The sequence below is a fragment of the Gnatocerus cornutus genome, chromosome 5 (genome assembly GCF_029298725.1).
Source record: "Gnatocerus cornutus isolate USDA-ARS CGAHR chromosome 5, icGnaCorn1.1, whole genome shotgun sequence".
Classification (NCBI taxonomy): domain Eukaryota; kingdom Metazoa; phylum Arthropoda; class Insecta; order Coleoptera; family Tenebrionidae; genus Gnatocerus; species Gnatocerus cornutus.
This window is the reverse complement of record NC_142237.1, coordinates 14,246,084-14,273,024: the sequence shown is the minus strand read 5'-3', so window position 1 is coordinate 14,273,024 and position 26,941 is coordinate 14,246,084. Positions and strand designations below refer to the sequence as shown.

The following is a 26,941-nucleotide window of genomic DNA, read 5'->3' as shown; positions in this document are numbered from 1 at the left end:
TGCAATGAAAACATTTTAGTGGTTTGTTGAAAGACGTGAAGTTAAGTGGAGAATGGAGGAAAAAGGAGTTGAAATATTAGACGAACGTAAAACAAATACAACCGCGAACGTAGAGAGCTCAGTTTCATCTCCAATGTTAGACAATTCTATTAAAATAAAAAATTTGCATTAGTTTGGTAACTTCTGGTAGGAACAGATGTCATGTTGGTTCAACGAAAGCACAAGCTCGCGTTAATTGCGCTTATTATAAAGTAATTAGTTTTCTAATTTCATTGACAAAAGCACTGCGGGTCTCATACGGTTCGCAATTAATTTCAAATCAAATGTAGGAAGGGAACTGCTTATAAAGTCCTGAAGTAAATAACTTTAATGAAAAACGACGCATGTTCGTTTCATATCTGAAATAACTTCACTCTAAAAAAACTAGCTCGTTTCGGGTTGAACTGAACTGTAAACTAACCGAAACCGATAACTAAATATAGCTGTGAAGGGAAGCGCATGTTAACATTAACTTTGTTTATAACAAAATGGACTTATCGTGTAATACCGATCGTTATTTTAAATTAGTTCTGCATAAGAGTCGGAATACATAAATTTGAATTCTAGATGGAAATTAATACCACAACAAAGTATCTCTAAATGTTTCCCATCCAACTCACCCGAAAAGTTCGGCATCGAAGCAAAAAGCACTCCAACTTCAGCATAACTTTGAGAATAAAGTTCATCGTGTTGTCTCTTTCGGTTGCCCATAAAATGAGCAGCCACGTGTGGAGGAAGGATATTATACACTAAAGCTTCATTTCTTCTTCTCATATCCTCTGCAAAATCGCGCTGTTCCTCCACCTCGCATCGCCACAAGAATAAAACTCTTGCAACCTGTTCCATCTGCCAACAGCCATTAATACAGAGGGCACGCAAATGTGGAAACTTACGTGTCTCGCGAGGAAAGCCAGAGCTAAAGTCGCCGTCAGTAACAATGCGGAAAGTGTGTATTTACCTTTAGTTAAGCTGAAAAGCAACGAGGGTAAGCATGAATTATTCAAGACGTAGGGATTCTACCTCTTCCAGTTTTTTCGGGACTCTTCGCACTCTAACACTAGCTCTAAGACGAAGATGTTTACTGAGCATTGAGCTAGAGCTATTATGAACATGAAAAGGGCCTTCCAGAGGTAGGAAAGACATGCTGGCAAGGACGAAGCGATTAGTATCAAAACGGCGAAGTAACTGAAGTATGAAGGATAAAGACACGACGAATTTATATCATCAGTGAATGTGCAATTATCGGAATTTGCTTGGAACTGAACGCAAGAAATCTGGAATAAACCCATCAAAGCAAGCTCTACAAATCCATCTCAACTCACTGTGTCTATCACATTGACCGTTCCTAAAAGAAAGACACAAATTGCCGACAATATCCGTCGCACAGTTATCGAGTCCTTGAAAGCATTCCAACATTTCAACTGAAATAATCCCAATTTAATATTCCACGTTTCCACGACCGAACCTACTTACAACTGGAGAAAATTCGTCGCATATTAAAATAGATAGTAGAACTATGATTATTAGATTTTCCGTGCAATACGAGATATTGATTGACATGGCCCTGAAAGTATAGATTATCCATCAGTTTTTCTTTTCGGTGAAAACTAAATATTTATTTTACCTTGGTAAGACAATGAAAACTGTCAACCCAATTGCGAGACGTACGATCAAGAACATGAGTAAAGTTATACTTGAAAAAGTCTCAACTTGCTGTTGGTACGAGTGTTCCTTTTGCGCGTCGACAAAACCAAGAGTTAAGAATTTCGTATTTTTAGTCAGTTCTCTGAAAAATGACAAGAAGTTTTCATTATTTTTTACTTCGTTTTTAACTTACTTATGTCCGTCCCTGTTAACGAGTTCCGTTCGTAATCGAATCTTAAAGTCTCTCGAATCTTCGCGGGATCTTTTCTGGTTCACATCCTGCAATAGAAAAAATAACCTTTAAATTATTAGGTATAATTATGTCGAGGTCTTTTCCTTTGAAAGAAGATATTGATTGGCTCGATTTACCGGGCGACTTCTAATAATTTTACGACACCCTCTTTGTATGAGCTTAGCTGATGTAATTTGCAAGAGAGCGGCGGTAATTCATAATTTTGGCGGCAAGACGAGTATAAATAATTTGCGCGGTTTGTCGAGGAAGTTAATTAAATAATTCCAAAATGATCGCGTTGCCACTTTAGATAGTTTTAAGCTTTAAGCTTTTCCTGTTTATACCAGAAAACAGTTTAAAACAGAAAATGCGCCGGATTTTTGGGCAAAGACAAATTTTAAACTGAGAATTAATTTTGAATGTGTATTATAATCATTTCTAGATTTTGTAGGAAGAAGGGATTAACTGGATTAATTCCAGAAACGCATTTCTTATTAAGTTGGAAAGTAGAAAATGTGCTTTAAAATTCTCTCTTTCTAATTCTCAATTTCTGTAGTCAGAAACAGAGGATCAATAAATCAACGAGGCGTGTAATGCAGCAAAATCTGCATCTCTTTTAGGAACGCCAGCTTGAACAAACCAATCCGAAATTCTGTCGAGCTGAAGATTGCAAAATTTAAATTTAATGGGAACTATCTGCCTCATATGCAATTTGAAATTTTCTGAAAATTGAACTTTTTACATATCCACGTTTTGAATGACAGAAACTCAATAAAGAAATATTGAATTTGATTTTGATAAATTGTGACGTAGACAATTTGTCATTATTTCGCTCCACATGTGTTGTAGAGCCCTTTGATCATATTTTAATTAAATCTGAGAAAATAAATGAGATAATCATCTCTTTTGTCGAGTTTTGGTGGTGCCGGTTTTTCTTCGACATTCAATCAAAACAAAAGGGGAAACGCGAAAAGCTTCTAATTTTCTTGAGATTAACTTGGGAGTTCCTGGCATGCTTTCTCAGCAGTTACTTCGTAATTGTAATTATCGAACTTTGTTGTATTGAGAAAAACAAATTATAAAGCCAGCATTTTAATTAGGTTGATCTTGGGTTCAAGTTGATTTTTAATAAATACGCAAAAGTTGATTTCCCTCAAAGTGTTTAAAATTCTTTCAACTTTTTTGGATTCTGTAATAAGCACGCCAATTTAAAGTAAATTTTAAACTTTTTGCTGGCGAAATATCGACCTAAGTAGATTTGCATAGATTTAATCAGAAATTTTCTTTTCAAAAAAATTAAATGCAAGAGCAAACTTTAGAAAACTACTCGTAAATTTAAATGAATAATATAATTCGGTCAACAAAATAAAAAAAAATAAAAATCGAAGTCAAGATTAAGGCGGAAGAGCTTAGAAGATGCGAGTTAAATGATGTTGAAATTTCATTTTTTAATTTATCCTATTTTCGAAGAGATTAGGTCCGGAAAATTCCGGACTTTTATAAATTTTGATCATCCAATCGCTTCTAGCTTATTTGTTTTCAACGTAGGGGTAAAATGAGCATAGTTTTGAATTCAGCGTTGTTCAGTCTAAATTTTCAAAGCAAATGAACCCAGGAATCAAAACGATAATTGTTAAGAATTAAGAGGACCAATTTTCATATTTCAAGAAACAGAGTGAAAAGGATCAAGCATTTGAGAAATTTCATTTTTGTAACGAAAATAGTGTCAATGCGCTCCGCCCCACCCTCTGCCTAGGCACCACCGTCGCCTTCTCGGACATAACGGCCAAAGACCCCACTCCACCACCCTCACGATTCATTGGTCCAGCTCAGCGCTGTATTGTAACGGTCACCCGCAACCCTCTATAAGATGCACCGCCACCAACAACGAGCACTTGTTTCTTGATCTTTCAATAAGACTTTTCTTTGAGAGCGGTGCACCGGCAGCGGTCCCAATCCCAAAAGAACAAGCGAGAAAGACTCCTGCGGAGACAGAGCACCGGCTAGCGGTCCTGACCCCAAAGGCAATTTACTGTAATAATTATATTCCTTGTAAATAAAGACCTTTAAAACTTAACAGAGTTTAGTTGTTATAACTGGCGCCCAACGTGGGGCCCGAATCCCGCCAAGAGATTTCAATATTGCGCCCACGACGCCGATTACAGTTCGAAGAAGTCTTCGCTTGAACCCCGACATGGCACTGCAGATGTCGAATGAGCAGTTTCAGCAACTGATCGACCACCTGCGAAGAGCGACTCCACAAGCACCTGAAGCACCGCAGGTCCAGGTGTCCAAGCATTTTAGCCAGTGCTCGGCACGCTTCGACGGTACCAGAAACGCCGCGGTTGTCGATGAATTCATCATCGCTTCGACTCTCTACAAAAAGGTGGAGAAGATCGCTGATGCAGATGCCATCGAAACGCTACCACTGCTTCTCAGGGGAGAAGCTCTGCAGTGGTGGAACGGCGTAAAGGCAAACGCCACAACCTGGGAGGAAACCGTAAAGCTAATACGGGGTGCCTTCGCACCAACGGTTCCGAATCATCGCCTCTTCGTCGATATCTTCAACCAACCCCAACCAGATGACATGACAACAGATAGATACGTCACCATCCAGCGGGAGAAGATGTCCAGAATGTCTAGAGAGTTGGATGAAGAATGGCAGATAGACATTCTTTATGGCCTCCTCCGTCACAAAATTCGTGACCGTGTCACGCGCACCAGCGTTACGAGCTTTGCTGATCTCCTAAACAAAGCTCGCGCTGTTGAAGACGGCGAACAAGAAAGGAAGGGAAGTAAGAAGACGGTAGTCGAACCTGCAGGCCACAAAACGACTGAACACGGTACTCGCGCTTCCAGACCGAAATGCGACTACTGTCGATGTTTCGGTCATCAAGAGCAAGAATGCCGTAAGAAAAAGCGAGAAATGCCACCTTCATCGAGCTCCACTCCACAGAACCCGGCTGAGGGAATTAAATGTTACGGTTGCAATCGTCCTGGGGTGTTCCGACGCAACTGCCCTAACTGCAACCCCAAGCCAACATCAAATGGGCCGAGTACAGAACCCATGGCATTCTGTGCCGTGGAAGCGACCACACTGATACCACGGTCGCGTCCAGCGATCCAAGTCAACATCGCCGGCTCAGAGGGAACCGGTTACCTAGATACCGCCGCCTGCAACAGTGTAGCCAGCGCGTCACTGTACCACCACCTGCTGAAAACGGGACACACGGCCAAGACAGAACCCGTGCTAGCTACCCTCGCTGATGGTACAACTCGGCACCTGGTGGTTCCTTCTATAACCACTAACGTCGCGGTCATGGGCAGGATTGTGAAAACCACTTTCATAGTCCTGTCAACCAACAACAACACACGTACTCTGCTGGGAGCAGACTTCTTGGAAGACGCCCAGGTGGTCCCTGACCTGTGTGGCAAATATTTCTACTTCCGGGATCGTCCCGATCGGCGTCATCCGTTTGTAGATATGGACAAACATAAGACGCCCACGAAAGAACAGGTCCAAGCGGTGTTCCAAGAAATGAATTTGGACGCAATGATCGAACCCATGGAAGATGATGACATCTACGAAGGGTATGGTCCGGCACCACCTGTCCCACAGATACAACAGACCGGTATTATTACTCCACACGGGGTATGGAACGTGTATCAAGCTCGGCACGCAGATCAATTTATGTGGGGAGACGCTAACGTCGCCATCGCCGACGCTTATGAAGAGATGCCGCAAATGGATCTTTTCCCCGGCGGCCCACGCAAAATATTTATCTCATCGTTGCACTTACGACCCGAAGAAGGCACGATGTACCAAGGCAAAGATCGCAACATATTCAACGAGACTATCGACGAGTACGCAGACGTCTTCAAAGAAAATGGACCTCCAACTCCATATGCTGAACACAAAATTGAAACCGGCAGTCATGCACCAATTTCGGTACCCCCATACCGACTTACGGCCGCCAAACGAGAACTACTTCAAGCAGAGATCGAGAAGATGCTGCAAGCCCAGGTCATTGAAGAATGCGATAGCGCATGGTCAGCACCCGTAGTGCTGGTACCCAAACCCAATGGCACCGTTCGACCATGCATCGACTACCGTCGACTCAACGCTATCACGCAGCCAGATGCGTACCCCTTGCCACGATTAGACGACCTTCTCCAGTCAGTTGGGCAAATTGGGTGTATAAGCACACTTGACCTCCAGGCCGGATACTGGCAAATCCAGGTGCGACCGGAAGATCGAGATAAGACAGCCTTTATATGTCCCTTCGGCCTCTTTCGATTCTTGCGACTTCCGTTTGGGCTACGAAACGCGCCCGCATCATTCCAAAGACTAATGGATCGACTTCGCACTGGACTCCCAGACCTCTCTCTACTTGCATACCTGGACGACTGGGTCGTCATCTCGCCTGATAAAGACACCCATCTACAACATTTGCGGTTGGTATTCGAGCGAATGCGTGAATTCCGATTACGAATCAACCGAGCTAAATGCAAGTTTGGATGCCAAGAAGTGCAGTACCTCGGCCATATAATATCACCGGCCGGCATCGCAACAAATTCCGAAAAAGTCCGCGCCGTCACACAAATACCTTCTCCAAAGAACGTAAAACAACTACAGTCGTTCTTACAAACTTGCTCCTGGTTTAGACGCTTCATCAACGGTTTCGCGGCTATTTCGAAACCTCTGTGCACCCTACTAAAAAAGAATGCCCTTTGGGAATGGGGTCCAACTCGCCAGGAAGCATTTGAACAACTGAAGAGTCATCTTGTCGCCGCCCCTATCTTAAGACAAGCAGATCCAAACATTCCATTCATACTAAGGACTGATGCTAGTTCTTACGCCATCGGTGCGGCGCTCCTCCAGGGGGAGGGTCCTGAAGAGAAACCGCTCGAATATGCAAGCCGACTCTTAACCACCCCAGAGAAAAACTATTCTACTACTGAAAGAGAAGCCCTCGCCATCGTTTGGGCTGTGAGAAAGTTTCGTGGATATCTTGAAGAATCATCCACTATTGTCATCACTGACCACCAACCTCTTAAGTGGTTGATGACATTAAAAACCCATCCACTCAGCAACGCCTCCAAAGGTTACACCTCGAAGTTTGCCCCTAAGCAAGATGGCCCCTATGTAATCCTCCAACAGAAAGGAGCCACTAGCTTTGAAGTTGCCAGTCCCTCGCAACCAGACCTGGTGTTGGGAGTATACCACGCATCCGATCTAATACCATTTAGAGGACCTCTAGACGCAGCGACCAACCCCATCGCTCCCCTACGAAAACGAGGTCGACCATGCAAGATTCAGGCCCACTAGCCGAGTCGTCTTCATGGGCCTGAGGGGGAGATTGTAACGAAAATAGTGTCAATGCGCTCCGCCCCACCCTCTGCCTAGGCACCACCGTCGCCTTCTCGGACATAACGGCCAAAGACCCCACTCCACCACCCTCACGATTCATTGGTCCAGCTCAGCGCTGTATTGTAACGGTCACCCGCAACCCTCTATAAGATGCACCGCCACCAACAACGAGCACTTGTTTCTTGATCTTTCAATAAGACTTTTCTTTGAGAGCGGTGCACCGGCAGCGGTCCCAATCCCAAAAGAACAAGCGAGAAAGACTCCTGCGGAGACAGAGCACCGGCTAGCGGTCCTGACCCCAAAGGCAATTTACTGTAATAATTATATTCCTTGTAAATAAAGACCTTTAAAACTTAACAGAGTTTAGTTGTTATATTTTTAAATAAATCCTACTTTGCTTGGAAATATTAAATTTTGTATTTATAGAATCCAAATCATATTATATAACACTCACATTTGCGTCAGTATCATCGTCCTCTTTTGCGTCCGATATATCTGCTATTACACAACTATCTTCTTCAGGAAGAATACTGCTACCATTTTGTACTTCTTGTGCAGGAGGCTGAAACTATAAATAACCGATTGCGTAAGTTATAAACACCAAGTTATAGTTTCAAACATATTTTAGCAACACAACATTGTAATGAACAGTTATCTATTTAAAGTGAACTTGAATTAGTTGTTAAGAAACTTCTAACTACCTAGAAGAAATTTTTAACTTACGGGTTTTAGAACTTTGACAATAAAGTAGGTTTTTAATCCGGCTATTCGTAAAGCTTCTTCTCTTTTTTCTCCATAACCAGGCTCGAGTTCAAATTCACCACTGAGGAAAGAAAAGGTTGTGGCGGAAATGTGGACCCTCCTAAAATTTTTATTTCTGTGTAAACTTCTGATTTAGCTTGATGTTGGATAATTTTGTAATGATTTAATTATTGTACAGTCAGCTCTCATAACCTTTTGCATATTGTATTTAGACAGTGAAATGTTGAACCTGCTAGAGAATCGCTAGAGTGGTTAATTTGTCTTCAAAGTGCCCATTATAGACTACATAATATTGCAGGCAGCAGCAGCTGTGTGTTTGGGTTGCTATTTCTTGTGAGTATGTAGATTCAAAAAAAAATCCGGAATACTACAGTTAAAAATTAGCAAGTAGAAAAATTGACATTTTTTTTTTGTCCAGTTTGCACTAATTGACAATTAACAATGTCATTAAAACAAAGAGCTGTGGGCTGAATTTGTGGGTTTTTCTCTCATAATTTGCTTCGTGTTGAAAAATACCAGTGCAAAATGCGCGATAATATCATACAGTATCGATAACCGATACTAATGATAAATATTAATGATGTTCCTATTTCACAACCTGTAATCTCATTAGCGCGGATATATTATGCAAGTTTTAAACAAATTGGAAACTCACTTTTATTTATTGTATTAGTATGACAGTAAAGTTATATCTTGTGTATAATTTTCCACGCATAAATTTTTCAACTAACTTTTCCCAAAAACCGCAAAATTAATGAAAAGCACGTAACATTTCTCAATAGTTGCTGAAACGTGCTAACTGCTGAAAACACGCGATACAACAAAAGCCATTTTATATCAGTCAGTCTGCTGACTACGTTTGAATTAATTTTAATTTGAGTTTTTTACAAGTGACTCTTTTATTTGCATTGAAGGCCACTCATGAATTGCTTATAATGACAATTCAAACTCGTGTCAATTCGATTTGATTTGATTACAGGGAAGTGATATTCAGTTCTTTTTGTCAGTACTTGTCGATTTAGTCTTATTCAATAAACATAAATAGATTTTCTTACCCTGCCATTCCACTGCTTTCCATTTTGTTAGCTAATTCGACGTCCTTGGAGTACACGTCGAACTGCCATTGCCTCTGGCCTAAAACCCCTGCCAAGACCGCCCCCGTGTGGATTCCCACTCTCATATCTACAGGGGAATTTGCTGTCTGCTGAACATATCTGAAATACAAGGTAAAGCACATTCTTTATTAGTAGGCGGAAGTATTTTGAGAATTTGCCGGTTTTAATGTAGTTACAAAGGAGAATTTTCTCTAAGAACATTATCCTTAAGGCAAGATTATAATGCGACTAAAAATATGAGTCATTGTACATTTTCCCTGCGCCTACAACTACTTTTTACATTTAATTACAAAGAATAACTAAACCGTTTTAAAAGCATTAGCACCATGAATTTTCATTGGCTTAACTCAAATGCATCCTTAATTTAGATTCTGTTCAACAAAACCGCCCACGTCACGTTGAATAAAATTTTGTGGGTGATAACTAAATTTCTTTCCCGAACAAAGTCAGATTTAGTCATTGCAAAATGGCAAGAGTTATAAAGAAATTTAATCCAAAGAAAAGATTTCATAATTAAGACTGGTTTGAACAATCATTTTTTGCCGACAAATAAAAATTGTCTTTTATGAAAAAATTATTTCCGTCAGGGTGTATTGCATTAGACCAACTGAATTGGCAATGTTCCAGTACAATTTCCAGCCGCTCGTTCATAACATAATTGAAAATTTTTGTTTTTTACTGTTTAATACAGGCGGGGAGCTAAAATAGCGTCGTACTCAATTGAATTTTATTACTCGACGTCTTTAAATTTTACCTAATTAAGAATTCAACCTCAATGAGTTATTTTTAGATCTATGAATAAAGTAATCAAAGGTGTAAGTCGTTAATTTTTTTTTATGTTTCTAATGTTTGCTATTTAAGCCACAGAATATTGAAAACGTTTTAACCCGGCGCATCCAGCATTTTTAATAAAATGTGAACTGTTTATTCAATGCTCAGTGATGATTCCTGTTCATGATGAAGAATGTGTCGTCAAGTCGTTTTGATTAAGCGGTCTTTAATATGAAAAATGAATGAAATAAATAAGGATAAAGCAAATATTATCAGGATAAAAGTCAGCGAATTTGCATTTAATGAAGTCTGGCAAGATAAATGGAAGACGACTAATTTCAAAGCAATGATCTTTCTGGTTATTACAAAGTTCAGAGCTTCATGTGAGATTCGATAGTGGTACTAAGTACTTCAGACAAGTTTGAGGATTAGTTAAGACGTGCGTTATTACATTGCAAATTTTATAATAAAGTTATGCTAGTTGCGGTAGAATTTAGGCGCAAATTTTCCTATAACAAAAATGTCTAGGGCAGAGATAAAGCGGTGTATCATCGACAGGTAAATTAGTTACACATGGACGCATGGGTATAATAGCGTTTTTTCACTACTAGCTTTTCGGATCTGGCGAAATAATTACGCTCGATTCAGAAAAGTGTCTTCTCTCTTCTAGTGTATAATTACTGTTATTTTCATAATTGCCAAAGTGTACATAATTTGAGAAACAAAACCGTTTTCCATCAGCTTTATTTTTCCTCTGATCTTCTTCATAACGGAAACTGATTAAACTCTGAACGTACACATGAAGTTTAAAGTTGGAGTGCTCTTGACGTAAAATTCCGTTTTAATTTTATCATTCTTATTTCAGCGAACGTAACAAACCAACACGGTAGAACCATTTTATGCTGAGAGAATTATTTAACTAATGGATGAATTAGGTATGTTCTACGCTTGTTTCCTGATTAAGGTAACTCGTGCGTTCATGTGTGGACCAACACGTTAACAGTTACAAAGAGGCACTTGTTAAATAGCTAAAAACACAACACTTCGAAGCTCTTAATATTTAACTTTCCAAAAATAAGTTCTGTTTTCTTTTGAAGAAAGTTCGTTGTTTAAGTTGACAAAAATTCGCAGTATGTATTTAATCAACTGTTCCTTTTATCTATCAACTTCCTGCTCCGGACTTTTCCAGAAATCATAACAAAGAGTCTCTAAAACGTGACTTGAGGGAATCAATAGAATTTGTCTCAAATAAAAAATTGTTTGTTTAACTTACTGGACGGAAGCCAAAGGCGACTTTGACGCTACACCTAGTCCCATTTTCCGATTCATAAATTAAAGTGTTTGTGGCTTCCTAAAAACCAGAAGTCACGATAGTTAACATGTATTTACTTCCGAATATTGCTGCCCTCATTCAAATTAGATTATATCATGTTCTGAATTAATTATCTCCATAATCGACACGTTAGTGCGTCTGCATCAAATTTGTGGAGATTAATATCTGTTGGCACGAAAAATCGCACTTTCAACATCACGTCCACGCCCCCAGCGCTTATAATATTTTATTAAAGTTGGGTGTCTTGGGAAACTTCGCCTCATAAAAGGCAACTTGTTTATGTAACAATATTGTCGAGACACAAACTATTATTAGCAAAAACGAAAATTGTGAATGAAATTTAGAGTTGTGCGTCGTTTCAAGAACGAAGTACTATTAATCTTCATGAAAGTAATTAATGTGACATTTATGTAACAGTCGCGTACGTTTAATGCAGTGATTGTGTTAAAGTGTAAATCGTAGTAAAAAGGCTGTAAAACCATTTAGACAAAATTTTATTATACGGTAATTCTATCAACAGGAGTTGAACGCCGCGTCACATCAAAGAGTAATTTCAATAGCAAACCAACTGGTATTAATTTCCTTTAATCTTTAAATTTCAATTATCAAATCCATACTCTGATAGGATTTCCATTGCTGATTTGTACAAATAGAGCGAATAATTGCTTGTTATCTTTAATTACAAACCAGCACGTTCTATAGAATTTAAATGTTGATATTGGAAAATAGCGTACGAGAAACAAATGGGGATTTATGCTAAACCAGGCGAGAAAACTGAAATCAGTTAAGAATAAAAAGGAGGATGCAAATCAGTCGGCAAAAGTTTTCGAGAAGAGTGCAGAGAAGCAGGATAGAATGAATAATAAAATCAATAAAAAATGTAATGGTTTGGAAATAATGCAGAGTGAGAATATATTGAAATTCTATTTTAAACGACTTCACAGAGATGGAATAAATGAGTTCCGTGATAAAGGGTGGAGAAGCTAGTTGGTAAAAATATATTTAAACAGTTTATTATTATTATTGCGTACGAGTTATTAAAATGGTATTTCTTAAAACTTTGAAGTTCTAAAAATTGGACCCGGCGCATCCACCATTTAAAAAAATATATAAAATATATGTTTAGGTTTTCTGGTTGGATTAAACCCCCTCCCCTCTTACTGGGGATGAATACTGGGTGGACCACCCCATTAAACAATTCAATGTCTGAAAACAGAACAAACTACTTTTTGGGAGAGTCCAGACCTCTAAACACTGTTTTTATAATAAATACGATACAACTCACTCGCGACTATTAATTATATTGGGCTTTCGAATATTTTAACTGAGCTGCGGACAAATTAAAAACGTCGGTTTTTCAATTTATTGCCTTTTAGGGGTAGAATAAATACTTATAACTCAGTGCCGATTAAAAATTGATTTTTAAATACATTAAAACCTCTCTAATCCAAACCTGGAACTTAGAGTTACCTATTTATCTAAATGTTATTACATATTTCCCTCGTCTTACAAAGGAATTGTTAGAGTAACCGTTTAATCTTACAGTATCAGATTGAATTACAGTAGTTGTGTACTGTTACAGGAGACGTATTTACAATTATAGGACGAAAATCTAGAACATCTCACGTCAAGTTGTAAAGCAAGATTCAGCTGAACTACATATTATTCTCTTTTTCCGTCTTCCTGTAGCAAACCGACCGATATATCTTATTCTTCAGTCAGCATTTCAAGTTAACATTCTGGTACAGAAATTATTAAACTGAATTTATTCAGATCCAGGTAACACTAAGTTTCTAGTTTGAACTTCAATTTTGAACTGCTTCCGGCATAAACCTATGCCGATAGTAATTTACCACCATTACTGCTAGTAAATAGTTGTAGATCATTATACGCAAACTTGTTATGGTTAAACAATACATTTTTTTGTCGAAGTAATAATATATTCCTTCTAATATCGAATTTTGATTCGACTAAAAAAATATCAACAAGATTCGAAAACTGAGTTCATGCAAATAGAATTTTAACCACAACACTATTTAATAAATCATTACATCTACTTCAAAATGAAGGCAACTCATTGTAGTACTTGACAACACAAGTGGAAATATATGGATTAAAAACGCATTACGGAATGTTTACTGTCAACCAAGCGCGCTTAAATTATGTCAAGAATGCTTATTTTTCATGTTAATAACAAACGAGAGTTTCTTCCAACATTTTGGAACAAAAAATAAACTACATACTTCCAATACTCACTTTATTGCCTTAACCATAGATAGTCCCATATGCACACAGAGAACTGCATGATCGGGTCTTTCCCTCGGCGCTCCACTGATGCAATAATAACAATCTCCCAAGATTTTTATCCTCAACTGCTGATATTTCTGCAAACGAAAACGTTCTAATTAAAATTTCAACAAGCCAAAGCTCCAATTTAAATTTTTCACTAATCCACTAACTGCATTATCTCAAAATGTAAAAAAAGAAAATCCTTTCAAGCTAAATTCTCACCTCGGCAAGTTTGTCGAATCTTGCGAATAATTCATTCAGCATTTTCACTAGTTCTTGCGCTGAATAAGTTGAGGAGATCGCTGTGAATCCCACGATGTCAGCATATAAAATACTGAAAGCAGAAGAAAGTGAGATCTAGATCAAACTGATTTAAAAGTTGATAATAGAAGTTTGAAATGAACTGGCAGGTAGTTTCTTCTTAAATTATGTATTCTATGGACTCGTCAGTCGCATTTTTGTCGGAGGCGAATACGATTTTCCGATAAGAATCGCGTTCTGACTGACTTCACAATGGAAATGCCTACTCTATTGTGAAACTGGATATTCTCATTTTTGCTGTGGTTTATAAGCTTATCAGTGAACAAGCGAAAAGTACCAGTATGCAGTATCAAATTCGTACTGAAAATATTTCATTAAACTAGCACCAATTTTTCAAAGCAACGTAGGAATTTCAAAGAAAATGAGCAGATTTACGAGCACAAGATGTTATTTCTTTACGATTTTCTCGAAGCTGAATGTAAAGAAAATATTTTGATCAATCAATAAATGCTATATAAATTTGTTTGCTGAGCCGAAGCTACAATTCTTATATTTACCATTCACCTTACTTTACTTTATTTTGGTACACAATCTATCTGGAAATAAACTAGAAATCAATATTTTTTGTAGCTTATTTATTTCTTTTTTTATTTTCGTTTCTTTGACGAATGTGGTGCGTGTTTATGATAGGAAGAACCGGCGAAATAAAAATGTAAAACACGAGTTTGTTATATTGAAATTTTGTTGGCATTTATAAAACGATTGGATAATTAAAAATTAACTTTGTATAAACACACAAACCAAACAAAATTATTATATATTTACATATTGTTCGAGAAAATTCCCTTTTGGCTTTGTGAATTTTATATCAGACACTTATTTACATTTTTGTTCGATGAGAAATCAAAACGAAATTTTTTGATACGTTGCTATTTATATTGACTTTCTTCCGTTTTTTCAATAACCAAAGAAACCAATTATCCGCACTGGGCCATTCCAGACCATCGTAAAATCCTCTGGACATCATTAACTGTAATATAATCCCAGTTATCGCCAGACAAAATTGATGTATTTTGCTGACGTCTTAGCGGCGGCAACTCGGTCAAATACGAGTGGAATTTTCACTTTTTATTTTTCTTACACTTACGCACACACGATGGTAATCAATATTCCGGTTTGGGGCAAGCTAATTTACCTGACATTTTCGTGTCGACTCATGTAAATTTTCTTGAATTGGCTGTCGGCTTGGTCTAAATCCTGCCTCATTTGAACAGCTACATGTTCCGGGAGAACGGAAAGAAGAAGCCGTTCCTGCAATACAAATAAGCGCTATTTATACAAGATTTTTTAATAAAATTAAAGAAGTGTGTCGAGATTTTTTTATTTATTCACGTTGGAATGTAAAATTTTGTAAAATATCGAGACAAATTAACAATTACAAGATTAATAAAATTCCAGAGTTTCGAAAAATCCACGGAATTTCATTATTTAAAGAAGAGATAAAACCAGAAGGTTTCGAACATTGTAGTAAATTTAATTAAAACCTCTAAAGAATAATAATAAATAACAACAGTTAAAGCATTTATAAGAGTGATAAAGTCACATTTCTCGATATTTTTTATTATCTTACATGTAAACTTCGTTCAATTCTCGTATATCATTCTAACTTTATTTCACAGCGATGCAATAATTTTATCTGTGCCCTGATTCTTCCAAAGAACTTCATTGGGTCAATTTATAGCGTCAAGTATTGGAAAAAAGTTGTATTTGCTTGATGAAATACAAAGCGATGAAATGGTGGTGATTAGATAAGTTTTCAAAACGTTTCAAGTTCAAGTTGAGCTGTTTTTCCCTAGGTCCTCACTCAATATTCAAAGCCTGTATAGTTTATTGTTGGCCACTAAATTGCAGTTTGCAGAACAATATTCATTTGATTTATGGTAGAGTGAGTTTTACCCGCAGACATTCTATTTACATTCAGTTCAGAAAAATAATGAAAACCACTTTTCAGTCAATTAATTCTTGTTCGAAAGTATTTTTATGCGGTTATAGCTCTGCGATTCGATGTTTACAGAATACCGTGGAAACAAAAATTAATGTGAATCAATCTGACTTGATTCATAGAACATTGAAAATCGGTCATGTCATACATACCTGTTCTGCACTTTGCTCTTCAATGACAAGTTTCATTTCCAATGATTGTCTAGTTTCGAGAAAAGCTCGTCGCTGCTGCTTATCTTCAACTAGGTAAGATGTCAGTCCTAAGATGTTCGCAGTTGCCAGTAAGATAGTGTTGGAAACTTGCTGGAAATAAATGTGACAGGGTTAGAAAGGTTGGTTTAGAATGCTTTACTCATTAAGCAAATATTTATGTCTCATTACTGCCATTACAAACTTTACGTCTCGTTAATAATTTTAGCGTCAATTTTTAATTGAGGAAAACGCGAACAGATAAATTACCGATGTAATTAACGTCTGTCTGAACATTACCTTGTTGTCACTGATACGAAAAATTTACGAGTTTAATATCTCTTAAACTAGCTCGAAATCTTCCCGATTTTTCGTGGGTTTAGAGAACAGATTAAATCGATGGAATAAATTTTACTCAAATTTAACTCACTGTGGAATGAAACAATTAATAAAAGTCTTCATTTATCCAGCAGATTCGTGTATTTTTATAATGAAAGGGGTTTGAGGTACAGAAATCTAATTGAGGAAGCCTTTTTCTCATTTGTTATTTTGTAGGCGGTAATTAATTTCCTGTACTCGTTCTTGGGATTTCGTGCATTTGGCACAAGTCTGTCTCAAGTATTTTGTTTGGATTAATCTGTGGGAACTGCATTGTACAGGTAAATTCGAGGTGACGAATTAAGACCGCAATATGCAATCGATGAACTAATTGAAATTAGTGCGAAGTATAAATCTGCGGCATTGACATGGTGGAATTGTGGCAAATTTGTTGCTTTTCTAATTATCGATAAAGAGAACAAACTCCAATTTTTTTTACATAAAGGAAAATGTTTAACATTGTATTTTCAGCGATAAACAAAGGCTTTTTAACAATGGAATGTAATTACAGTTATTAATAATTTTTTGATGAATTAAATTGTCAAAGGACTTTATTTCTTTTGTTCGCTTCTATTAAATTACTCGAAAAACATTTCAATTTTCCCATATTCAGACCATTGTCAAAAATGTACTCACTAAATGTCTCTGCACCATTGTCCCCATTCTTTCTCTGAGTTTGTTTTGTGTATTTTGAACGAAAAACACTTTGCTTTGGCGAAAATGACAGAATGAAGTAATCTTGAAGTGTTCTAACAACTTTGTTAACAGGCTAAAACATGAAAAATTACGAAAACGTTTTCTCCGACTATCACCGGCAGTTTTTCACTACTTTGTTTTTTATTTGGTTCCACGCGCTTTGATTTAATTAATTAGAACAGTAAATTTAGCCAGCTTAATGTCCGAATTCAGTTTCAGCTGGAGAACGTAGGATGACTTATTTAAAAAGATTTAGGATTGTGGTTATCGGAATTCTGCAAAATCTAATTGAAATAATGTTGTCTGTACAGAGTTATACAGGGTGTTATGGAAATGAGTGCGTAAAATTAAACTTTTCTTAATAAAAAAAATTCCAATATACTTTCGTTTTCGAATTAAAAAAATCAATGAAAATTTGCTGTAAAAACCGTTAACCGCCTATGCATTAAAGATACTAACTTTCGTCTATGCGACAAAAGCCATTGTTTCATAAAAACGAGTGGTTTTTGCAAACAAGAAATATTTTTCATTTATTACTGAATTAATTTTGTGACAAATCTTAAACGTCAATTTGACAGAAAAATTCTCAAATTTTTATTCGTACAAATTTGAGAAAAAGTGTAAAAGTAAATCATTAAACAAATAAGAACAAAAACTGTCAAAGTTAAAGTTTTTTTTTACATTCTAAATATATGACGGAGAAGGAATCGAGTTTCTGTCCAAAAAATCTTATTTTTAAAGAAATATAAACTGCCAACTTCTGTTGTCTAATGACATTTTTTAAATGACTTGTAAATGGCTGGGAATTTTTTTTAACCTAAAATAATCGATTAAAAACGTTTTGGGGCAAAATATCAAAAATATCAATTTTACTGGATCCAGATAATCTCTGAAAATAGATTTTAGATCAAACAAGTTAAAAATAGACGCAGAAAAGACGCTTTTGCCATATTTGTTTTATCGATTTATATGCTTGAAGAACAAAGCTTAAATCAAACAGCAAAGTTAACCCGATGAACCAATTCATCTGAAACTCAGAAGTTTTATGTTTCCAGTTGCTTTCAATCCTGAATTGATGAAGGTGTAGAAATTTCTATATTTCTTTTTTTCATTAAAATTTTAATCTAACGAATTTAATCGTGTGTTTTAGCTTTGTTTGTCTTATTATCAACTAAAAACTGACATTAAAAATGTAATAAAAACGGCATAATAAATAACATAAATTAAACTTTCATGTTATTGTAAAAAACATTATGGCAAGAACTTTCATTACAGCTGTAAATTCCAGTAGAAAACTTACCATATGGAAACGAGATTTTTTGTAATCAAAATAAAGTTTCCTAGCCTAGCGTGCTTGGAATCTAAAGGTATGATATATCTGACGCAAAAGTCAGATATCAATCTTAATAAAGAACCGTAGAAACATTAACTGAGATTACTTAAAAGTGGTGTAAGTGCTCAGAGCTATAAATTACCTCTCACAATCAACAAAATCTTAGTTTCTTTGCGAACTATATAAAATATTTGTGTCGTTCTGTCCTATAGTAAGCTTGAAATTCATTGTCCACTAAAGCGTACCCACAAATTCTGATGGCCATTATGATCTCCCCATTGCAGCGCCATGACATGCCGGAAGTGCCGCACTAAATACCTAAAAAGTCCATTTACACGTATTTGGTTTGAATCAACTGATTATACCTACAGCATTGGAAAATTACAGCGTTGATGAATGTGAAAGACGGCGATCAAAATTACAAGCGTTATCATACATCTCTAATTACTTTCATCTAGTAACGGCGAAACATCACGTTCGCGTTCAAATATACCTTTATTTACTCTTGTAACGCGTTTACCCCTATCAAGTATCTGCCACAACTTTCATGTTTAATTATTTTGAAAAGTTGTTGCTACATTTATGAACCTGTAGACGCTCATAATTAATTTATTACAACAATAAAGATGCGCGTTTGAGTTTCCCTTCTATTTATCTTCATTAATTTATTATTTAACACGTCTTGTTTATTAGAGTCTGTGGTACTTGTAATAAATCGAATATAGTGTACATTGGAAATGACTTCTCAGACGTGCAACTGAAACTCCTACATTAACAACGTAGATCGATACTTTGTGAACTCTCGACCTTCTTCTAGGACTCTGTGGGTACATTTTTATCTTAATTGAAGCACTTTTTAACAAGGTGTAACCACATTTTATGGTCACTGTTCGCGAAAGTGTGTGAAGTCTAGACAAAACTTTGTAGGAGTGCCTTTGTTAATTAATACAAAAGCGCGAACCTTTTTTGCATAATTTTACGGGCAGTATCCGTTTCAACTATTTTTTTGCGGTCCAAAACAAGGGTTTTATTAGTTTAATAAAAGTGAGAGGCGTGCATTATTACGGTACCTAAGTTCACGTTATAATAGGATGTTCTGAAGTTGAAAACTCTAACGAATTTACCGAATTTCCCTTTTCGCTTCGACTCGGAACCAAGCCGTTGTGTTTAATGGCGCACTTATGTTGATATTACGTTTTAATCCACTTCATTTAGCTTGATACTAGGTTTGAAACCACTAACAGCTTATCTTGGTACGTTGTGCCATCAATAATCCTGGCTCAGTTAAGGAAACCCCTAAACAATGTAGGAGCAGCATTTGTAATCTTTGTGTGCATACTAACTGACGTTATTATCTCATTATGAAACTACCTAAATCAAAACTATTTTACCTCAGCTGTAGACAAAAAGGAGAAATTTTACGCCGCAAAACTTTCTCGAATTTATTGCAGAGAGAGAGATGGATAAATTTCAGCAAATTTATTAATTTGTTAACGTAGGTAATTTTATTGTACGTTTTGGAGACTTTTATCTTAATGCATCTTAAATGCCACTTGATATATTTTGCATCTCAAGAGAGTCTTAAGTAGATTACCGTGAAAAGCAGAATAGAAGTTTTCAGAAGATTTTCAGTTCAACATGAGTTATATGCCATCCGGATGAGAGATGAAAGGTGCACTGATAAAAGCTCCCTTATCTCCGAAATGAATTTTCAAAGACTTGAGAAAAAATGTTGATATTAAAATTGAGAGATAAAACTACCATTAGAAAAGCAGAAACATTTTAATCTGATAAATATAATCTAATTAACTTAAAAGTTTCTATAACTATCCCGGCGCATCCACCATTTTTTATATATATTTTTTTTTGTGCCAACGTTCCATATAAAATATAAGAAACTATAAATTTAATAAATTCTCATTTCAAAAAGCGGATTGAGAACTCACTCGGACAGTTTCAAAGATTGAAAAAAAGCGCAGAAAAAATAAGAGCTCCTGCAAATGAAGGTTGTAAACAGAAAGGTTTCATTTCCGTACATAAATGAAGAAGTACAAGCACATGCTGCAGTTCATTCCAATGAGAAATTATTCCAGAATTTTTCTTTCGTAGCTGATATAAATAGCAAATTTAATGAAAAGTGTATTTCTTTACTACATTTCTCTAAATTCAAATAACAATTTTGTTGATTTGAATTTGTCAAAATATTGGAATTTTATCATGCTGACAGTTAATAAAAGTTTTAAATTAAAGCAAATTTCGAGAATGTAACTAAGTTGATAAATAATGTAAACCATCTAAATAAATTTAAAATAAATTTAGAATATTTAAAAAGCGTTGTGTGGAGGATCCTTCCATACTTAGTTTACCAATTCTTCTTCTACGTTCCAACTCGATGATCTTAAATATAAATAAAACTAAAAATTTGCATTTCAAAATGTTCGAAAAGAAAAATATTTGAAGAACGTAAACAAGAATTAGCTAGAATTTAAATATAATGAAGAGTACGGAGAATAAATGAACCGATTGAAATTCAAAGATAAATCGGTTAATAAGTTTTCAACTTTCACGAAAATTTGTATTCTCCTTAAATTAGAAAATCATGTTAGTGCTCACTCTTTTATTCTTGTAATTTACATAAAGAAAATAATGTTTTTCCGTCAATGCATATAATGGAAAATCTAAGTGAAAATGTACATCACACTTCATCGTAGAAAAATCAGTTGCGGGACCTCAAAATTCTATAGCATTCTATTCAACCCTGCATGAACAAACAGTTTGAATAGTTGTAAAATTTCGGTGAGTACCTATTTACCCTCATTATTGCAGAGATTTAGTTTAAATTAGTTCATATTCATATTTAATCTCGCTAATGGCGAGTTCAGAGTTTAAATTTGTTTATACTGTTGTCATTGAAAATGTAAATTAGCGTTTGATCAAAGAGAAGCGTAGGTTATACATATTTTTTCACATTTTAAAAATGCGCGTTTTTGTAAGTTTTGACTTACACATTAGGATACATTTTTTTCTAATAAATTCGTAAAAATTTTAGAAAAAGCCGTATATGAAAATTATGTACATGTAATCTCGCGAAAATCTCACAGCGAAAGCTCGTTTACCGCTCGTTTTGCCATAAGAACTTTTCGGCGCTTATACTGTAAATATCTGTTGCGGTCTCGATTGCAGCCCTTTCAATAACACGCTACCAAACAACACATGAAGAGATAAATTGAAATCTATGTGGAATAAGGAGTACACTTTCTGTCCCATAACGTATGTTAAAAATAGTGCAGGACATATTTCAAAATAATTGCAAGAAAACGATTGACGTCTCGTAGGCAGACGCCTCCATTTACTGACAAATTGTGGTGTTAGATCGTTTTTCATACCAATTATCAAGATTTCCCATCAATAAGAAACTTGTTATTAGTACATTTAATTTTGTAAGTATACTATTAAAATGTCGACACTAATGTGAACGTTTAGTATAAATAAATTAAAGACTTTTTAAAGTCAGTTTTCAAACAAACTAAAATAACAAATTGAAATTATTTCTTACACTCATTCGTTTGATTACAGATTAACCTTAATAATCCATAAAAACATCTCATTAAAAAAAATTCTACGTACATTTACTTGTTAAGTAGGAGTTGACATTAACTTTTACCCTATAAACTTGAGTGATATAATAATCGATACTATTATTAGCACATTTTATTAATGTTGTAGACGGTAAGCGTTGATAACTGTTGGTTTCTCCTACAAACTACTTCATAGAATTGTTGTATGCACTTTATGTGTACTGCTCTACATAACTTTTGATTAGAGATTAAATGGAGGGTGAATTATTAATTATTTCATTTCAACTAAGACATAAAAACATTTCCTAAGCAGTCTTGCTGATACTTTGAAGTTCATGTTTTCTGAGGAGTCGCTTCTCGTTAACATTCTGTAAGTGTATTCGTTGAGCTGTTTACATCGATAGGTACATAATCCGAGAAATGGAGTAAATAAAAATACACTTTATAGTGGAAGTGAGTGAATTTTTACATGATTACCACTTGGATTAGGTGGCACGCAAACGATTGTATTGTTTGAAAATTATTTGTTTACCTAGCTCATTTTCTAGGTAATAGCTTAATATTTTCCCAATCAGCAAAAGGCTATAAAAATTTATGGAACTATTAAATGGCTTTTTAAGATCTAGACGATAAGAAAAACTACATAAAATATCTCTAATCTCCCCGCCATACCACTTTTTAAACCTACGATCTTTTTTATGATAAGGGCGTCGTTAACCGTAAGAAGAGAGGCGAACCTAAATAAACCCTCCGAAGAAGGTTAGTTAACATCACAAAGTAGGGCGGTATCTAACCATAAAATAATTCATTCTCATTATTTTATTTCTTGTCGATATCCTAAAATTGGTCAAAGGGATGCCATAGTTTTTCATTTCTTTTTTCTTTTTTCATGCTCATTTGAAATTTAAAGTGAGTTCCGCGCCGATCACATGTATTTCCATAAGGAATTAGTCACTGACTTCGAAACTTAAAGCAAGTCAAGCGGAGCAAAATTGTGCATTCCATTAATGTTGTCGAATTTTATTTTCACTTTTATGCACATATTGATTTTAAATGGGTAAAATAACGCCTGTATAGTTAGATACAGAATGATGTATGACGTTCAGTAAATTTATAACCAATTTCTCGATAAAACGGGTTTGTGAATGCTCGGTTAAAATGGTGAATTAATTTCAGTTTTAATGAACTCAGGTGGAAATCTCATCGTGTTGAAATGTGTAAACAGTGCAACATTGTTATTTTTAAATAAAAGAAACTGCGATCATTTCGCTTCAAACGAAGCAGAAAACCTTAAATGTATTTTATAAACTCTGGGTTTTGGACTTTAAACTCCAGAACTAAAAAACACCAAAACGTTTTGTCTAAATTTGACGCAGGCAAATATTAAATTATTCGACAGCAAATCGTCTGATTTTTAATTAATTGAAGATTCTGTGCTTACTTGTGACATTAAACAAAAAACCTTCTTTTCGTTCAATTTTCAAACGCCGCAAACTTTCTTCACAAGATAAAAAGATGTTCTCTCATTTCCCTGGAAAACGAAACGCATTCACATGAGCTGAGACCGACACTAGGAAATGTTTTCATCGGTTTTCCCAAACTTTGAAATCGACTTCCACTTCAAAGACCAATGATAAGTTAATTAAAAGCTGTCTCACGTTTTTTTCAACTTGTCGAAATTATAAGGGTCGCAATTCTAGTAATTAGCAGACAACATCTTCCGCTCTTAATAGGTATTAAAATTATCCGGTTAGAAAGCCAGAGGACAACAAAACTTTTTGTTGAGTTAGCAGTAATTATCGGTCACCCTAAGGACTCCAAAGCCGAGCCTTACAATAAATTCACATTTAGACAAGAAAGTTGGTTCTTCAGAGCGACACTCTTTAACAAGATTAACGACGAAACAAACATTTCGTGTTTTTTTTTTCAGTTAGTTAATTTAGTTGAATCAGAATGGAAACAAGATTTTTTATCGTTTAAATTATTAATTGAAGTTCGCACTGACCCTTAACGATTTTATGACCAGTAAAAGCTAAATTTAGGGTAACAGTTTTTTTAAATGCTACACTCGTAGTCTACGTGTAATTTATGACGTCTTAGAGACCACAAAGTGTGGGTAAAATAGCGATGAGTCATAAATAATTTACACCCCCATTTATCGTTAACATTTACAGGGTGAAAGTAATACATAGAGAATAACGTGACTAAAATTTTTGGCTGAGAACCATAATACCGTGAAAACTATTTCCGAGTTAAAATTGAAGACAGTGAAGAGAAAATCGTGTTAACTTTTTATTTCTTTTATTACAGGACCAATCGAGGTTGGTACAGAGTTTCTATAAAGCTTAAAATAGTTTTAAACTAAATCAATACGACTTCGCTCACTATCTATTTTGGTGGATGCGCCGAGTTAAATTTATTTGCTGTGGCTATTCTTTTGTAGCCATTTTTAGTTTGACTTAGTTTCTCGATTGCAGCTAAATTTTGCTAGACATCAATTAATTGGAATTTACCAAAATTAAAACTAATCAAAAGTTCGCTTTAGTACTTCTACAGTGCGTGTAGAGCGTAAATAGCGTGTACTTTCAGAAGTCGATTAAGCGAAATTCTTGAAGTTAATTGTATGGTGTACAAGGAATTTTTTATTAAACCGAAACGAAACTTAGATAACGAAGGAAGTCTTAGCTGCGAGTAAAGCTTTTCCAAGATTTGCAACACGACGTCTTGCGAAATGATGAATTGCAAAATATCTCCTTCAGAATGAAATTTCGTATCGATTTCTCTATAAATCGCTTTTAGGTAAATGTTCTGTCAGACTCTAGAGACTTAAGTGCCAACAAACAATTATTTACATTCAATTATTGAGACATTAATTCATTAAAGTCGGATGCATGGGAACGTTGTAAACATGTGAATTGAAAATTATATCTGTGACAGTAGCTCTAGATTAGATCTTTTCTTGGCGAACATGGTTGCTAAAGCTTAAATAAATGACAATCTTTTGTTCGACTTAGACATCCTGAGGCGAAATACCGCATTATTTTTCTCAATCTACTTCTTGCGTGTCTGGATTAATTTACACGATATTTACGTTCGCCTCTAACCCAAAACTCCAGCGTTTATTCCCTTTTAAATTTGCAGAAGAGACAATTTATTTGTTCCGCGTATAAAAAATGTGGTCACACAACAAAATTCGCCCCCTTCGTTTAAATTTAAACTTGCAGACAGAGCAAATTTACGCCATGAATAGAAGTCTTTGTCCTAAAATTGGCACTTTATTACAACCTCCTCTTCATCATACTTATCTCATTGTGATTTTATATCTTCAAAATACAACATCTGCTCTCAAGTAAAGTTTGGAGCTATAAAAATTATCTAAGTTGTGCGAGACAAGAATGTAATTTCAGTCGTCCTCGAGAACGATCAACTACTACTTGGCCGGAATTAAGAATACAGTGACGAGATAATAAACTTTGACGATCGATATAAAAATATGTCTAGACGTAAAGTTTATAGGCCTAGCGTCAAGTTTGTATTGTTAAAGACCGGTCGCTATCGTAATTGAACGGGACAAAACAATTCCAAGTGGCATAATCAATAGATAAAAAATCGAATTCGAATTACCTGTTCGGCAAAATGTAGCTGCGATCTCGTCAGTCCACACAAAGACACAATGTACGAAGTGAATGTTCCAATGCTAAGTAAAACACAGCACGGCAATCTTAGTGGTAAAGTAACGTATATTAAGTAGGTGAGGAGTAAGAACCAGCCTAAGCTGTCTCTCGATGTGACTTCGTTCTTCTTAAGGAACAGACCGGAGAGGATTTGTGTGTTGGCCATGTGGAATGCTAGGTGAGGCACTATAGCCCACAAAATCTTGTTCTGAAATCCCTTCTTGCACCAAATCAACAGAAGACAGTTGATCACCAGAAAAGTTCCCATCACAGCAAGAATCACAACATCTTGGTCGCTTGGAACCACCAACATATAAATATCAAAAAGAATCGCTGTGATGAGAAAGCTCTCTAATCCAGCGCGCTTTTGCCTCACACTAAAACTTTGATAAAGCTTCTCGAGAGAGCCATCGCGGAAGGTGTTGTAGATGAAGCACCAGTTCTTCATCTTTCCGTAAGACTTTTGCTCATCCATTTTGGTGCTTAGATCTTAAATATTGTTATACAAAATATAGTCTTTTATTCAGTAGCATTTTTTTCTTTTCGTTACATTTTTTTTCAGTCTGAAAGAATCTGTGGGGTTTTCGTGAGCCGTGAAAAGGCGGCAAAATTCAGATTTCTTGTTATCATGAGAATTATCAACGTTTCACTGCACGTGAATTTAAAGCCACCTAACCTGCTATACACGTACAATATCGATTTAGCAGTCCAAGCACCGGACCGGTTCCGGTAACCGGAGTAAGCTCACTGTTACCCGGAGTCTTCCTCACCCGGAGCATTTCAATGGCATCGAGCACTGCACGAGGGGGCGCAAGCGCGCTCAGATGTTGGGATTCATGTGAAGTTAATCCTTTGCGAGGGTTGGGGGTGTATCGAGACAAATTTTTCGTGAAATAAATGAGACGATTCATAATTTCTTTATTACTTCGGAAGGAATTTCATCTCTGGAATCCATGCTGGACTATTTGACGAAGTTTTTTTGCGCTTGCCGAAAGTGATCAAAGTTGCGCAATAACTGATTTAATCGAAAAATAATGAGCAAACTACTACGGTAATTGGACGGCCAGCTCAGCATTTTAGATTTAAATAAATTAGGCCGCAGGACCCGCATCTAGTTGTTTGTTTCCAAATTATTCATATCGCTTAGAATTAATTCAAATAAATCCGGTGGTAAGAATAACCAAAAATCTAAATTTAGCTTAAAACGTTATATAAAATCTTTATTAATTCTAAATGTAAATAAGTAATGCTTCTTCAATCTACTTAGTAGAAGAG

The 26,941-nt window shown here is 35.8% G+C and overlaps 1 protein-coding gene across 1 annotated transcript in view; it reads right to left on the bottom strand.

Moving 5' to 3' along the window:
• The window catches only part of Ac3 (Adenylate cyclase 3), a 29,403-nt gene extending 2,975 nt beyond the window's left edge, over window positions 1-26,428 (bottom strand). Inside the window, exons 1-15 of the mRNA XM_088035895.1 lie at window positions 25,617-26,428; window positions 15,972-16,121; window positions 15,013-15,128; window positions 13,779-13,890; window positions 13,524-13,651; window positions 9,104-9,262; window positions 8,010-8,148; window positions 7,741-7,854; window positions 1,877-1,962; window positions 1,664-1,825; window positions 1,513-1,603; window positions 1,362-1,460; window positions 1,060-1,313; window positions 933-1,008; window positions 660-885 (exon numbers count right to left, since the gene is read on the bottom strand). Coding sequence (XP_087892021.1) covers window positions 660-885; window positions 933-1,008; window positions 1,060-1,313; window positions 1,362-1,460; window positions 1,513-1,603; window positions 1,664-1,825; window positions 1,877-1,962; window positions 7,741-7,854; window positions 8,010-8,148; window positions 9,104-9,262; window positions 13,524-13,651; window positions 13,779-13,890; window positions 15,013-15,128; window positions 15,972-16,121; window positions 25,617-26,141 — 2,437 coding nt within the window. The 5' untranslated portion in view covers window positions 26,142-26,428. The remainder of the gene's footprint in view (window positions 1-659; window positions 886-932; window positions 1,009-1,059; window positions 1,314-1,361; window positions 1,461-1,512; window positions 1,604-1,663; window positions 1,826-1,876; window positions 1,963-7,740; window positions 7,855-8,009; window positions 8,149-9,103; window positions 9,263-13,523; window positions 13,652-13,778; window positions 13,891-15,012; window positions 15,129-15,971; window positions 16,122-25,616) is intronic.
• Between the last annotated feature and the right edge of the window lie 513 nt (window positions 26,429-26,941).